At 35.4% G+C, this 17,047-nt stretch overlaps 2 protein-coding genes across 2 annotated transcripts; both read left to right on the top strand.

Moving 5' to 3' along the window:
• The first annotated feature begins 753 nt into the window (after positions 1–753).
• LOC132284922 (phospholipase A1-Ibeta2, chloroplastic-like) lies at positions 754–2,525 on the top strand. Its single transcript, XM_059787064.1, has one exon. The coding sequence runs from the start codon at positions 826–828 to the stop codon at positions 2,431–2,433; it is 1,608 nt and encodes a 535-aa protein (XP_059643047.1). The 5' UTR covers positions 754–825; the 3' UTR covers positions 2,434–2,525.
• A 4,266-nt stretch (positions 2,526–6,791) lies between these two features.
• Positions 6,792–16,948, top strand: LOC132282733 (RGG repeats nuclear RNA binding protein A-like). Its single transcript, XM_059784500.1, has 7 exons — positions 6,792–7,187; positions 8,904–9,351; positions 9,535–9,600; positions 9,735–9,867; positions 14,156–14,314; positions 14,422–14,478; positions 16,430–16,948. Exons 1-7 carry the CDS (start codon positions 7,013–7,015, stop codon positions 16,613–16,615), a joined length of 1,224 nt encoding a protein of 407 aa, XP_059640483.1. The 5' UTR covers positions 6,792–7,012; the 3' UTR covers positions 16,616–16,948.
• Positions 16,949–17,047: the final 99 nt, after the last annotated feature.

Raw genomic sequence — 17,047 nt, 5'->3', positions numbered from 1 at the left:
AAAAACAATATAAAGTTGATTTTGTCTTTTATATATATATATATATAATGGTAGACCCTCTGTTGTATATTCATAATGTTATTTTTTAGGACTATGTGTTGGCTTTATACATGTTGTAGAATGTGTTAGTTGAGTACGGTGTTCAAAAACCAAGTATTGGGTATGCCTCTAAAAAATTTCAATATGTGTTGACTAAGTACTGGGTCTGCCTCTAAATAAATTCAATATGTATCGATTAAGTGTTCAAAATAATTATCTATATAAATTATGGACACGGTCATAAAGTGACATACACATTTTTAAAAGAGTCTATAAAATAGTATTATTGTCCGATAAATATTTGACACGAATAGATGGTTGGAACACCTTCGACGCAAGTTTCAAAATTGTTGTGACATTATTATTATTTTTAATATTTGGAATTATTGACAAGTCAATTGCAAATAATCCAATGATGGATCCCTTGTAAGAAAAGTTAGCAAAACAATAGGAGAGTTTGGGTCAATCAATCTCATCCACAAGGTCGTCAAAATATGTGCAAAAGCTAGTAGAGCAGGAGACCGCGGTTCGTGCAAAAAGATAGATGGCTTTATGAGTTATGACCGTTCAAAATTGCAACCCATTTTAAATTGTGACATTAGTTATATGGTTTTTGCTGTAATTTAGGAGAAGAACAAGGGTATACATTGATAACTCCCTCTATATATTACCTCATTGATCCAGTTAATCCCACTCTCCAACTAACATCTTGTAACTGTCCTTTCGGCTTCTCAAGAACACACACTCTCTCTCTCTCTCTCTCTCTCTCTCATCATCATCATCATCATGCAGATAGGTTTAACAGTTCCGGAACATAACCTTCACCTCTTTCAGGCTAGACGTGCCAGCTTCAAGCCTCATGTATCACTATTGAACCCTCTAACAAAAATACAAGCTGTTCAAGTTCAAACACAGACTGCTAAACCGGTCACGTCCACTGAGTTGACTCGGCAGCACCTATCCAACCTAGAGAAGCTACTGCAAAAGGACTGCCAGTCAAACCAACATGACCCACAACCAGTACTTGAGAAAAAAACCAGCATTGGGTCATCGGAAAACAAGGGAAAGTATGTTTTGGAAGGCTTAAATTTGTCTACAATTTGGCCACAAAAGAATGAAGGAGAGGAGATGTCCCCGCGGCATCTAAACCGTCTCCACCGGCTTTTATCAATGTTGCCGGAGAAATCTCCGAGGAACAATCTTGGTAGCCGGTGGCGCGAGTACCACGGCAGCAATAACTGGTCCGGCCTCCTCGACCCGCTCGACGAAAACCTCCGGCGAGAAGTGGTCAGGTATGGTGAGTTGGTTCAGGCAGCCTACCATGGTTTTCACTCCGATCCATCCACGTCAGCAGATGAAGCTCCGTTACCGAGACACGTGACATTGCCGGAGAGTTCCTATAGAGTGACAAAGAGTCTCTATGCCACGTCATCAGTTGGTTTGCCCAAATGGGTGGATGATGTGGCTCCGGATCTTGGTTGGATGACCCAACGTTCTAGCTGGATCGGGTATGTGGCCGTTTGCACCGATTGGAGGGAGATTGCACGGATGGGACGTAGAGATATTGTCATTGCCCTTCGTGGCACTGCCACGTGTCTTGAGTGGACCGAGAATATGAGGGACTTACTAGTTCAAATACCAGGACAAAATGACACCAGCGATGGACAACCCAAAGTGCAATGTGGATTCTTGAGTTTATACAAGACACACGGAGCTCATGTGCCGAGTCTATCTGAGTCCGTGGTGCAAGAAGTTCGTCGATTAATTGAACTATACAAGGGCGAGACCCTAAGTATCACTATAACCGGACACAGCCTCGGAGCAGCCTTAGCACTATTGGTGGCGGATGAATTGAGTACGTGCGCGCCAAAAGTGCCTCCAGTGGCCGTTTACTCCTTTGGGGGGCCTCGTGTTGGTAATCGAGGCTTTTCAAATCGTCTCAACGCCAAAAATGTCAAGGTGTTACGTGTTGTGAACTCTCAAGATGTGATCACTAGGGTTCCAGGAATGTTCGCAAGCGAAGACCTCGACAAGAAGCTAAGAAGCACGAATGTCGCGGGAGTGCTCGACGTGCTGGATGACAATATGCCATGGGCATACTCGCATGTTGGGGCAGAATTAAGAGTGGAGACAAAGATGTCACCATATCTAAAGCCAAATGCAGATGTAGCATGTTGCCATGACTTGGAGGCCTACCTACACTTGGTGGATGGGTTCTTGGCATCTAATTGTCCATTCAGAGCAAATGCTAAGAGAAGTCTAGTGAAGTTGCTCCATGAACAAAATTCTAATGTGAAGAAATTGTATACAAGGAAGGCAAAGGCCTTGAACTTGAACTTGAATCTTGAAAGAGATGGAGTTCCTATGCCTGCTTGTCTGCCAAGTCCATCTTGACACTTCATGCAGGTTGCATATATGGTACAGATATTTTTTAATTGATCACAATAAAATGCACAAAATTTTATTGTACCAAATTGACAAACATAAAGGAGAATTGTTTTTAACCATTGTTTTGATTACTTTTCACCTTAAAGTCCTTAAGAATGTGCATCACATTTGACATCTATTTGGAACAGTCGGTCCAGGAAGACAACCTAGCTAACTCAAAAAGTCTTCAAACTAGATCCAAGTTCAACAACAAATTATTAAATGGTTAGTCTATTTACACTTGTTGTCTCAGTTTAATTTAGACTCTTTAATTAATAAAAAAAATATGAATTTACAAAAATATAATAATACATTATACAAAAGAAGTACTAACGATAGTCTCTACGCTTGTCTTGGACCCTTGTAGCATTTAAAGATTGTTGAAAATTAATGCTTGTGTGTGTATATATATATATATATAGTAATTAATTTTCAATCACTACAATCCTCGTTACAAAAAGAATTATAAATTTTAATTTTAATATAAATAAAAAATAAAAAATAAAAAAGTCCTAAGAATTTAATAATTTCTCTTTATTATTTTGTCTTTGAACTTGACACGGTACTGGCAGCCATCTTAGATATTTTTATTTCTATTTATTTATTATTTTTGTGGTGATGTTTTAGTCTTGTACACGTACTTGTCAAGTTGACCTAATTACTCGTTATTTTTCTTAATCTTCTTTCGTCAACGACTTTGTTGATGAGACAATCACTTGTTAAATCTTAGAATGGTCATCGAACCCGAGTAGATTGACACCATATGCTATAAGTTTAATTATTGTTGTTACTGATACTATATTCTATGTAAACAGTATACACGCACCCTTTTTAGTTTGTGGTTCACAGGGCATACATATATATATAAAGAGAGAATCTCCTTCTCATGTATACATCAATCAGCATCTCCCCTAGCGTGGCATCGCATTATTAATCACGCCATGTTTGCACGTTATGTCCATGACTGACTTTTTATATATATACACACATGCACACACATATATATATACACACACACACACAAGTATATACATATAAAATAATGATTTCTTACTCCTGCAATAAATTATCTACACACCAAACAGGTGATACTGATAGTTGATTATGATTTAAGTGTAAAAATGATAATTTAAAAAAAAAAAAAAATCCCATAACAATAGCAAGATATCATTTATGCATATATTTTATTGTAAAGAGGGATAATTAGTATGGATAAATTTCTTAGTTACCAGCGAGCAAGATCATTGTATATATTATATTTAATCATATTAAATATAATGACCGTTTAATATGACTTATAATTATTTTTTATAATTTTTTCAGACTTGAATTATATCTACGGTCATCATATTTGGTATGGCTAAATTTTATACTCATTGGTTAGCAAGAGATTACTGACTGTGTATTCCCTACTAGAATATTTTTTAATTTTATTATTGTGTTTTTATTCGAGGTGGAGAGATCTTTAATTGAGGTCGAGTTATGAAAAGATCTTCATTCGAAGTGGAGATATAAAGGAGCGCATGAAAATCGAACTCGGGTCAAGGTGGAGATTGTTAAGTTTTGTGGCTCAAATTCGGTATGCGAGTAATGTTTTAGCGGAAGTTATTATGATGGAATCAGTTTAACATTTTTTTGGAACCAATTGGACATACAACCCCAATTGAAACCGTTCAAGAACAGTTGAATCAGTTAGATGTGCAAGTACTATTTTAGAGTTGAAGATTTATATGGTAACTCCTAATAGACAAATTGAGAAATACTTATATATGCAGTAAGGAATTGAGTTTGAAAACTTTATAAATAAGGTGTGAGAGGTTGATAGAAAGAAAAGATATAAAAAATGTAAGGAATTTAAAGGTAAACATATGTTGTAAGGAGATGGGAGAGTATATGTAATTTCTTAATATATAGAATTAATCTCAAAAGAAATGATGAGTGGGTATGAGTGAGTGAGTAAAGTTTTGACATCTGGTTATATAAATGCAGTTTTCTATAAATATTTTTGAAGATTTCAATTTTTTCTGATTTTATTATTTATATACAAAGTAATGCTATTACGAAGTCTCCCTCGAAACACTTATCGTGAGCTTTTATTTTTATTTTTATTTTTATTCCTTTTAAATTAACATATTTTAAGCAAATAAAATAATGCAAAAATTATATTATCACGTGGTTAATATTAAAGTGATCTCAGTGTAAAAAGGAAATTTAGTTTAAAATACCATAAAATAAAATTATACAATACGTGCGGTTAAAGTTAATGGTATAATTTGATCAAAATAAAGAAAAAGCGAGTAAAATTTTGACTGATTGGTGTGATTTATTGTAAAAAAAAAATATTATAATTTTGTTGATTATATAATGACTGTACAATCATCTTTCAAAAGGTTAGATTCACGGCTTAATATTTATACACGAGGCATGACAAAAAGACAAAACTGAAAAGTGATCATGGTAGCATTTAAACTTTAAAAAAGATAAATCCATAATTTTAAAAAGGAACAATGTATCAATTGCAATACCCTTAAAAACGTTTTATTTTCAACAAAAAAAACTCTCTACTTCTTAAATTGGAGAAAAAAAAATAATTGCTTGTAGTGATGATATGGCATAATTAGCTTATTAAATATTACTATATAACTCATGGAATAGATATTTGATGCACCAGGCGTCATGTTATTAGTGTATCCATTCAATGATAATGCACTATTTTAAAAAAGTTAGTCCACTTATAAAATTATAAATAATAAGATAATATGTTATATTTCATTGGAGGGTTACACTAATGATATGGCATGCCTAAAACACCTAATATTTATTCGTAATTAATGTGACATGATATAATTAATTGATGACACAAATAAAGAAATATTAAACGTACACATAAGTCTATCCCTCAAATTGAGACATTTGGCAAGAGTCTATTTTGGATGAACATGGCAGTTGGGCCTGTATCGGGAAAGCTGAAACAGGGCCAGTGGGCCTTGAATTGATTAGGCATCGGACTCGTTTTTGCAGGGTCTGCTTCTAGGGTCTTTAAGATACAAGCCAGCTTCAAAGATACAAGCTTGTAGGGTCATTCTTGGACAAATAAATAATATGCAGTATAATTGAAGATATATCAGGATCCACCAAAACTTACAAAAGAGTCAACATTTCTTAGATGTTATTGAACAAGTATTTGGTAAATTAAAATGTATCCATAGCTTAAAATCAGAATTCTTTATCCTTGTACACATAATGGACACCTCCTAATGTCGTACTAAAATGTGATTTATGAAAACACTTTCTTTTAGCTGTTTGGTTTTTATCATCAGGAGGCACCCTTGAGTAAAGGGGGGTATAGTACCTTGGATGTGGGAAGTTTGATCACGAGGCCTCCATTTTGATTCTTTGTGCTCTCTAAAATTAAGTGTTTGACTCTAATAAAAAAATAATAATTATATGCTCCATTGTGAGAGATGTGATGTTAGTGTTAACATTATTATACTTTTTTTTTTTTTTTTTAAATATATATAATATATTTGTATTTCACTTTCTTTGTATTATTTAGGTAGAAGTCTATCATTTGTTATAAAATACTCGTAGGGCCAGAATATTTGTAACAAGAGTCTCTTGTATACTTGTAAAGCAATAATATTAGTAAAAAAATGTCTCTCTAAGTCTTTTCCAATTCACCTATAAATATAGATAGCCATTGTACACAAAATTAAGAGAGAGTATTGAAAGAGATATAAGTCCTTTAAATTAGTGTGTGTGGATGGAAAAAACTGTAATGTTTGTCTTATCAACGCACAAGTAAATATTGGCGAAAACCGGCTTGATCGGTCGATTTGATTCATGAGAGTATTTAACGATATCGGTCATTTGAAAAAGGGTTACGAACCGAAACCATGATATACAGCTGACTTGATCGGCCGATTCGATTCATGAGAATATTTAACGATATCGGTCATTTAAAAAAGAATTACAAACCGAAACCATGATTTATGTTAATGCAAGTGTAATTTTTTAAAGATAGAGAGCAATCGCGGTATAATAGATTCGAACAAAGTCAATATAAATTGACCAATACGAACCACGTATCAAACGAGCATATACTTATGCCCTACCCGCACCTTTTATGCATGATGTAACACACAATCCCATGTGAAGATCTTAATTGGTATCTGGTACACTTTTCTTGCCCGACCCGGTATGTTTGGTGTGAATCTCAAGGCCACCAGACCAACTCCTATCTACATCGGTTGATGGTGACAGCCTCACTTGCTACTGTGAAGCCACCCTCACCCTAACTCATCCCACTAGGGTTTTTAAGATTAAGTTAGGTCCTTCTCGAATCTCTGCCACTTCGGCTAGGGTTTTCAGAGCCCCCATCTCTCTCTCTCAATCTATCTATTTCCGTTATCATTTCTAAGTTATTGTTGTATTCAAATTATCAGATCCATTAATGGAGTTTAATAATAACTAGGGTTTCGTGGTTGCTCGCTGTCTTCACAAAGTTGAGAGCTTTATCTCTCTGTATCTATATATCGAATAACAAATGGCAACCACAAACCCATTTGATCTTCTCGGTGACGACGACAACGACGACGTCAATCAGCTCATCCAGAAGCTCCCGCCGCCTCAGAAGTCTCCAGCTCCGCCTCAAGCCGCCGCTGCTCAGCCGGCTAAGCAGGCGAAGCTGCCCTCCAAGCCCCTCCCTCCAGCTCAGTCTGGTAAATTCATCAATTTCTCTCTTTCTCTTTCATTTCCGAATCATATTGTGCACTTTGCTATGCATGTATAACATATGTAATTTTGGATACACATGCTGATTTTTCTGGGTTGCTTGAAAGATGTTGGAAATGAAAAAGATTTGTAAATGTTATTGTTTTTTTCTTAAGTGTGCGCGCGCGCGCGCGCGTATAGAGAGATATGCATACCCTCCTACATTTAGTTATTGTGCTTTTCCCTCTCTCTCTATATATATTACTGTGTCTTAGAATCAGTGTGAGTGGTAACTGAAAAAAAAATATAAATTTTTTACTGTTATTGAATTTGCCCTATGGGGTGTTCAACAATCCTTTTACGGAGAGAAAAAAATAGAGCAGTAAGTATTTCGTTTCTGCACTTTTTTTTGCTTTCATAGATTTAGTTTTTTTTTATATTAGAGTTGGTTTAACTTTTTTTTTTTTCCTCCACTTCCACCATGATTGACAAAAATGTTACTGAAATTACATCATATTTTGAATTTTACTGTTATAATATTGTCATTGTTTATGTTTTCTGTTGTGTTTCAGTGGTATTGATTTTTTATACCTTTCAAGCTGTAAAGGGATCTATTGATTGGCTAGATAGTAGCACATGCTTCATATTTGTGGTTTTTGTTCCCTACTACTGTATGATTGCTGGTGTTGAGTGAAGGAGAGTTTGTTCATCAAATGATGATCAAGCAAAGTGGGTTTAGTTTTCTTGGGGCATCTTTGGAATTTCCATGGAAATTGAATTGGTCCACGTCCACAGTTCCTATATATGGTTTTTTTGAACAAATTCATCACCTGCACGCCCTATTTTCACCACCATCACCTCCATCTCTGATATTACAAAAGCCCTCACCACCATAACCGCACCAATTTCGGCACGTCTCTATCGTCACCACTAGATGTTTATTGTTCTCAACATTAGCATCACTTTTGTCCACCACTGCTATAATGAAATTCTTCACATTAACTTCACGAATTTTGTTATTGTCAAACATTGTCTTCAATGTTGTTCTCCACCTTCACCATCCATATACTTGAACCACATACCACGCTCAGTGACTTGCAATCTCTACCACTACCAGGTTTTTTTGCATTCCATATAGCATCCTGATAAGAGCTCCACCATCATCTTGTAACTACCATCATTTTAGTTTTAGTGTCAAATTTAATATTAAATTGAGTTCCATATCAATGGAAAAGGTGTGCTTAAATGACTCATCCAAAAAGTCAAATTTTGGTTTCACATATTTTCTTTTCTCTGTCATGGAGATCCAAAGAGTTTTCCAGTCCAATTTTCTAAACCAGATGCATTAGTTTGATGTTCATATTTTGCCCTTCCTGATGTCCTTTTTTGGTTATACATAACTTATAGGGGTGATGATTTACATAAAATTATCATTCCTCCTTATTTTCTTTTCCATGGCAGTACTCTCTCACTCTCTTGTGGGGTCTTGTCAGAATATGCATAGCTGTTGGCAATTTTATTCAATTTTTATGTATACTTCCCAAAGGATTTGCCTCACAAGGCTTTATTTTTATATTTTCTGTTCCGCCATTTCCTCTCCGCCCCGTCCCACCAAAAAAGTAAAAAATAATAGAAAAGAAAAATTTATTGTCCTATTGAAGAAATTTGTTTGGTTTTGTGTTTTATTTTTGATTTTTCCTTGTATATGTGATTTTGTTGTGTAGTGAGGGAGGCCAGGAGTGAAGCTCCTCGTGGAGACCGTGGTAGGGGACGTGGATTTGGGCGTGGACGTGGTAGAGGTGGTTTCGATCGTGATTCTGGTAGAGGTGGTTTCGATCGTGATTCTGTTAGAGGTGGTTTCGATCGTGATTCTGGTAGAGGTGGTTTTGATCGTGATTCTGGTAGAGGTGGTTTCGATCGTGATTCTGGTAGAGGTGGTTTTGATCGAGATTCAGTCAATAATGAGAATCCATTTGGCAACAGCAATGGTTATTCTAAAGGGTACAGACCACTTGAGGAGGGAGATGCTGGGAAATCTTCCGAAAAACGTGGGTATGATAGGCCTCGCGGTGGTTACCGTGGTGGCCGCCGTGGTGGTTTCAGCAATGGAGAAGTTGTAGAAGGAGAACGCCCACGGAGGGCGTTTGAACGTCATAGTGGGACCGGACGTGGGTCAGTTTTTCTTCTTCTTTTTTCCCTTTTTATTTTTTATTATTATTTTTTTGCACTTGATTATATTGTACAAGTTTATGATTCTCTATTTTGTTATGCTTACATTGTTAATTCTTTTTTATGCTTTCATGATTCTCTATTTGTATTATTCTCTCCACCTTATTAATTTGCGTTGTTGTGAAGGAATGAAATCAAACGCGAGGGTGCTGGCCGTGGAAACTGGGGAACTCCAACTGATGAGATTTCTCCGTAAGTGATTCTCTTTGAACTCTTAGCTTTATGTTAGACTCTTTACTTTTGGTATGATTTTATTCCTTTATATGATTTTAGAACTATTTGAATATATTTGGCAACATCTATCTTTTTCTTCCCCACAAATTTAGGGAGACTGAAGAACCTGTTAATGAAAATGAGAAGACTGTGGATGCTGAGAAACAATTGGGAAAGGAAGATGCTGAAGATGCCAATAAGGAGAATCCAGTGAATGAGCCAGAGGAGAAGGAGCCTGAGGAGAAGGTGAATTTCTTATCTGCACATGTTTGACATATGTCATCTTAAAAAAGTTATGTTTCAATTCCCTGAAGTGCTGTTTGGCTGCTGACAATAGGTATGAGAATAGAAGAAAACTTATAATTCTACGACTCATTGGATTTGAATTTTAAAGGAGTCTTTGTTCCGGGACTGAGTACTCCAGCATTGATAGGAATTGTCATGTTGGATTGAAAAGCTTATAAGCTCTAGAATCTCAATTAATCAAATTTAATTCATTGAACCTTTTTGAGTGAGGTCAACCAATCAGAGTTGTGGCTTTGCTAGTACCTACCCCCACCTCTCTTCCTCTTTTTTTTTTCCCCCGGAAATTTCTCTTCTCCCTATTTCTTTTAACTGATACTTACCAAGATTAGAAAGGAAAAGAAATAGTTATGAGTCAGTATTATGAGGGGATCATCTGGTAGAAAACATTTGTCCCTTTGCTTATATGCCTTTTGTACTGCTGAAGATAATAGCCAGGTATCAACTCATTCAAATGTGTATGTTACAATTACATCTAGGTTGGTTCACAACACTACCTGCCAAAGGATATGAATTTTTTATTTCCAAGTGAGGACTTCGTAATGAGGAAATATTCTAGTTATAAGAGGGACTTAAATGCCATTTCTGATACTTCGTAATCAACCATTTGTAAGTTTCTTGTTGGTATACTGTTGTTTAATTTATCTGAAAAAAGGTAAATTGTTATTTGTTCAACTTCAGTAACATATATGAAATGTTAACTACATGCGAGTTAGGATATGTACTTGGTAAATTTCACTGAATTTTATAAATAAAAATATGCATTTTAATAGTAATCGGTTTTAGCACCTACTGTCAATAATGTGTAAAATTTATTAAGTTTCTCTCTACATTGAGCTGGCTTGGTCAAATCTCAGCCTCTTTGATTGTAAACATGTCTCTTGGGATCTTCAATGGGTGATGATTTAGGCATGTCTTACTTTGGGGTGAATTACCCTGACCTCCCCTGTGATTTGACGTTCACTTGTGGATGAACTTTGGTCAAATTTGCGTCAACCTCCCTTGAGGTTTTGAAAAAATCACAGATTTTCCCCTGCCGATAAGTGGCCTTTAGAGGTGTTAAAAAAAGTTAGACTGAAGTGCCAATATTACCCTTATATACTTTAAAAATTGCAAAAAAAACCGTGTAAACTTTTTGTAATGATTTATATACCTATTCCTTATCCTTACCTACTGCCATTTATGTATTTTGGCTCTATTTATTTATTTATTTTACATTTCCCTCCATTTCTCAACAACCAAGCTGTCTCTTCCCCCCTACTGCCCTCCATTTGCAGTAGGGGACGACCTTGTTTGCTCTCTCACTTCACACACACACTGTTAACTGCCATTTGTAGTAATATAATTGGTATAATTTATTATTAAATTTATTACTAAAAATCATCTGTGAACATTTTTATAACATTTTAGTACACATTTTATCTACATGATTAAAAATTGTATATAGATATATACATTATTTTATTTGCATAAAATTTAATCTGCAAAATTTATAAACTTACTAAATTATATGAAGCATTTAGTATATACTTGTCTCTTACACATTACAATTTACAGTTAATTCATCTTCCCTCTCTCACTGCAATTTTAGAATTATAAATATATAATAAGTTTATATATGTATGTGTTTGTATACAGATTTGCATGCAGAATCAAAAACAGCAAAACTGACGAGAACTTAAAAACTAGTACTATATATATATATATGTATAATATATACTCATACACACATTTATGGCAGTTAAATCTAATTTCAGTTGCAAGATCTTGAAGTGCAGAACCAAAGAGCCTATATAAGAATTTCCACTTCACATACTCCAAATAATTCCTACTAATTTCCCTTTTGAGAAAAAAATTCCTAATTGCCAAACTACTCTCTCGACAATTTCGGAAACACATCTTCGAAAATGGAACCCAATGACCACAAAGTTGAAAACATTTTCATCAACAGAATTTCTTTTAGCTCCTTTCCATTCCAAAAATACCTAGAGACACTACTAGATTGTCGAATTACAGTAGGGCAGCATGCCGAAATGGCACATTTATTGTTTTCATGAAGTTTTTCTCATTTGAATTCGCAACCAAATGAAGTTTTGAAGTGTTTGAGAGAGTTAAGGGCTTACGAGAAGGTTTGGGATTAATGGGTATGGTTGTTTAGGGGCATGGGAATGTGGGTTTTGTGTGCTTTCCATGGATACTGACTGGAAATGAGGAGGAGAAAAGGAAGCAGTGTAGTGTATCATCAGAACCAACAAAATTCTATATATGTGTTTTGTGTGCTTGCGCGTGAGAGAGAAAATGATACAGATGGAGAGGGTAGAGAGAGAGAGAAATGAGATTTTGTCTATTCAACAATGGTCGATTACGATACAAACTCTGACATGGAGGTCAGAGTGATTTTTCAAAAGGTTTCATCCATGGGTGAAAATTCTAAACCTCAGGGGATTTTGGGGTAATTAACCCCCTTACCTTTTGGTAATTTAGCCCTTACTTTTTATATGAATGTAACATTTTAATCAATAAAAAATATATAATAGTTTTTGCATGTAATAGCTTTAATATAATTAATATTGATCTCAATTTAGTGTATATCCACTAGTTATTAAAATAAGATTTTAGTTTTCCATTCCCGGATGGCAATGCTAGCCAAGTTCCTACGTGATTTCCTACTCAAGGCATCGGCCACAACGCTGGCCTTTCCTGGGTGATAGTCCTCGATATACTCCACCCATCGTCGTTGCCTCATGTTCAAGTCCTTTTGTGAAGTGAGAACTTAAAGATGATCAAGTTTATCCATTTGTTACCTATTCTGCAACTTATTTTTGTTTACTTCAACAATCTCATATACATAATGTTGAACCAGAAATGTTAACTAACAGGTTGAGATTTTCACAATCCTGTTATGTGTCAATAGCAAAATTGGATCATAGCCAAGACCTGCCCTAGAAAATTTGAGAGAGAAACTGCAGAATGAGTTGGACTGTTAATTAAATAAAGAAAGAATGTTTAGGAATATTTATTGTGGGTGCACATTTAGTGTATTATATATTAATTATACAAACAAGAGGCTTGTCAGCTTTCTTATATGCACATGTGCTGAAGGACTTTTGATGTGTGCGATTCTATAAATCTTTTTTTTTTTTTTTTTTGGCATAAATTAATTATAGCTTAAGAAGGAAAAGAAGACGACCATTTGATAGTTTCAACCATTTGCGTTTGACCCATAAATCTATGGCATGTGCATCATAACTTAAATCCTTCTCTCAAAAAGAACTTTTAATTATTAGGGTTTACCCTAATTACACACGGGATGAAACTTTTTAAAAATCTTGCAATTACACACGGATGAAACTTTTTAAAAATCTTGTAATGACACACGGATGAAACTTTTTAAAAATTTTGCAATGACCTCCCCTCTAACAGAAACAGTCAACTTTTTGAGTGATTTTGTCTTTATACCCCGAATATTTTAACATTAAAAACACCAAAATATGAAATGACCACTTTGCCCACCTCTATCTTCTTCCCAGAAGCTCAAACACTTGCCACACCTTCTATTACCTCTATAATCATCTCATTTGTATACGAATTGACACATTTTGGGACAATAAGGATAATCGCGAATGAAAAGAGGTCTTAAAAGCAATCTGGAATTCTGATATCTCAGACCTAATATTCTCCAAATAAGGGATGCAGTGTTTAAAATTCTTTTGGTAATTAAATGTCATTGTATGGGTAATAAAGTCATTTCAAATGGAGGAATCGGTATTTTGGTCAGATCATGTAATTTAGACTAAACAAACGGTTTTTTGGACGGAGGGGGTATTTGTTACAAGTGATCAAACATATGGGGACCACGGTGCAAGATTTTTGAAAAGTTTCATCCAGTGTGCAATTATGGCAAATCTCAGGGGTGGTTGGTATACAAATTAATATGTTCATTAACTTCATTATACAAATAAGTAGTTACTTGCTGGTGGACAGTGGGTGCATACCTAATCTAGCAACAAATGAACTTGATATTTGAATCTCTTGCTTTTTTAACTGTAAAACAAAGTCCTGTGATTGGAACATCGAATTCTTTGTGATTGTTATGTTATAGAGAAATGGGAGAAACTAATAAGTTCTGCATGATCGTTAGTATGTTTATTCTGACAGCTATATGTAAAGTGTAGTATATTTAGCTGAAGTGTGCCTATATTTACATTATATTCCTGTTCTGTCATATTAGGAGATGACTCTGGAAGAGTATGAGAAGGTACTTGAAGAGAAGAGGAAGGCTCTGTCTGCGCTAAAGGCTGAGGAAAGGAAGGTTGACTTGGACAAAGAATTTGAATCCATGCAATTGCTTTCAAGCAAGAAGAGCGACGATGAGATCTTTGTTAAATTGGTGAAACCCAGTATCACTTTCAGATGTCATTTTAACTGATGTTATTCTATATTTCAGTCAGTGTAACTCAATGCAAGTGTATTGATTGTGTTGACATTTATTGTCAGGGTTCTGAGAAGGATAAACGTAGAGAGGCTGCTGAAAAAGAAGAGAGAGCCAAAAAGGTGTGTTTAGTATTTCAGTCTGATTGTTTCCTTTACTGTCTTCCCACTGCATATAGCTTTGGTGCATATATTTGGGACGGTTTGGGCCGGTGCACATGAAATTCATCTTGGCAATTCTGCTCTACCTTTGTGCGTCTCATTGTTATGGGGATTACCTGACTTATTCTTTTTCCTTTTTAGAGGGAATTTGATGCCTGACATGATATCTCAATATTTTACAATCTTCACATATTTTTAGTCGCATCCAAAATGGATGATCTTATAGAATCTGACTTAGCGTTCCGGAGGGCCAAGATAAGTTATCCTACTGGTGCATTAACTTCCTCACTTTGTGCCTCCCTCCCGAGTGCTTCTCCAGCGATTCTGGTTACCCTGCTGTGGACTCTTGCGCTAATAGTTTATTTATCCCCATGAACCTGCCTCATCAAATTTGCCAATTCATAGAGGCATGTGTGAAATTTTCATCGTTTTGGAATTTGTTTTTTTCATACAACTAGGAATTTAAATGACCCCTAAAGTGTCCGAATTTTTATCCTTTAATGGTCTATTACTCCATGCTTTCTTACATAACTCTCTTCAAATTTAGGTGTGGTAGTGACTCTAGTGAGACATTACAACCTTCTGACCTGATAATTTATTTTAGTTTTTGCTTGCTCAGATTTTGTCAACTGCAGGATAATGTATGAATATTACATATATATATATTTTTAATTTGAGAACTTATAATGATATCCTGACATCTCCTTTTATTTGTATGAGATTCTTTATATATATATGAGTCGTTACTTTAACATAGCAGAAGTCCTGAGTGGACTGAATTAGGTGAGGCAAACTTAGAGACTATGTTACACGGACTCTTCAAAAGTAGTTGAAGTACCCGTGTCGGGCACACAATACCCAGACATGGGTATGGGATATGTGTCGACACTTTTGGTTTGACATGCACCTAAAAAGCATATCGAATGATTCAAATTTATTATATAAATGATTCAAAACGAGTTAAACAAGTTAAATGCCTATATTAAATACTATGTAATGTAAATGATTTTACTTTGTAAATTAAATAAAAAATTAGATAATATGAATATTTAGTAGTGTCCATGTGTCTTTCGTTTGGGAATTTGATGTCTGACACTTGGATACATACAAGAGAGAGAGGATGGCAGTGTGGAAGTTCACCGTTGGCCTTTATTTATAGGTTGAGTGAGTGAGGGTGGATGATGGCATGCTAAGGTAGTATATGAACATTTATTAAAACGCAAAGGAAAATAATATAAAGTGATGGGAGATAATAATAGTGTGTGTGATTGTTGATGTAGTAAGGGTAATTATTTAAATAATATTAACATGGTTGGTTTAAGTGAGGATAGGATGAATGGGAGTCGAATTGTCTCTCTCTACAAATCGAAAGTTAGCTGATCCACTATGAGGGAGTGGTTGTCTTTCTCGATGGGCTGTGGACTTGATCCACCAAACCAAGTATCTTATCGGATTCCAAATATTCCCGAGTCCTACCCCCCTCAGGTCTTCAAGTCTCCAGTCTTCTATTTGATAATTTTGATATTTATTGATGATGTGACAAGTGCCACATAACTTCTTGTTGACTAAACTTTTTTGCAATGTGGGCCATTATTAAGTGATGTAGCAAGTGCCACATGGGATAACACATCCTCTACCTACACCTTTCAATTAATGTTTAAATTTATTGTTTATTTTTTTGTAGAATTTTGATTTAGCAATTAATGCAAGACCAAATTTTTTTCTTCATTTTTTTTTTTTTTGCATATACGTGAATTTAATTTTCTTCAATTTATTTTTAGAATTTGTTCTGATTATTGAATTAGGACTTGATTTCTAGGATATTGTTGTTACAACTAAAAAATAATCATCACTTTGTTGTTGATGCGACTTCTGATTGCTTTTTTTTTTTTTTTTTTTTGTGTGTGTGCAGTCTGTCAGCATAAATGAGTTTCTGAAGCCTGCTGAAGGGGAAAGGTACTACAGCCCCGGCGGTCGTGGCCGGGGACGTGGCCGGGGTCCAAGAGGAGGAGGATTCAGTGGGAGAAACATGGTGAACAATGTGGCGGCCCCATCCATTGAGGATGTTGGCCAGTTCCCTTCACTGGGTGCTAAGTGAGTCTCCACCTCCTGCCTCTCTCAGCCCCTTTGGTTTCTCTTTTGTTGGGAAATATGACTGACCCTTGAGGGCTCATCAGAGGCAGGATATTCACAGGTCCATTGTGTTCTGTACCAAATTGTCTTAAAACTTACATGCAGTTAAAGAGTGTAAATTTAAGATGTTTTCTGTGGGTTTGTGCCCATAGTTTCATCTTGATGTTGAATTTTCATGGATACTCTTTCATCGAACAAATTTAGTGTTAGGGGCTATTTTTATATCTCGGATTATCTTGTGGGGTCATTTTTGTTTTGGATATTGATATATTGTTAAGAACTGTTGTCTCTTTTCAGATGACCTGTGACATGCAAGTTTTTTTTCTTTTTTTTTTCTGTCACTTGCTCTCCTTTGGGTTTCTCGTTCTTCACCTAATATATTTCTTTCTCGCTCGCC

Source organism: Cornus florida, unplaced genomic scaffold (genome assembly GCF_030987335.1).
Source record: "Cornus florida cultivar Cherokee Brave unplaced genomic scaffold, ASM3098733v1 CherokeeBrave_3.0.0_Hap2_Chr11, whole genome shotgun sequence".
NCBI lineage: Eukaryota > Viridiplantae > Streptophyta > Magnoliopsida > Cornales > Cornaceae > Cornus > Cornus florida.
Note: the sequence above shows the minus strand (reverse complement) of the source record. Positions and strands in the feature narration are given on the sequence as shown.

Bases quoted from the DNA above. Each gene is read 5' to 3' on its own strand.
- LOC132282733 (XM_059784500.1), top strand. From the start codon at position 7,013: ATGGCAACCACAAACCCATTTGATCTTCTCGGTGACGACGACAACGAC. The intron at 9,601-9,734 runs GTAAGTGATTCT...CCACAAATTTAG, and splicing joins CCAACTGATGAGATTTCTCC to GGAGACTGAAGAACCTGTTA. The intron at 14,479-16,429 runs GTGTGTTTAGTA...GTGTGTGTGCAG, and splicing joins AAGAAGAGAGAGCCAAAAAG to TCTGTCAGCATAAATGAGTT.
- LOC132284922 (XM_059787064.1), top strand. From the start codon at position 826: ATGCAGATAGGTTTAACAGTTCCGGAACATAACCTTCACCTCTTTCAG.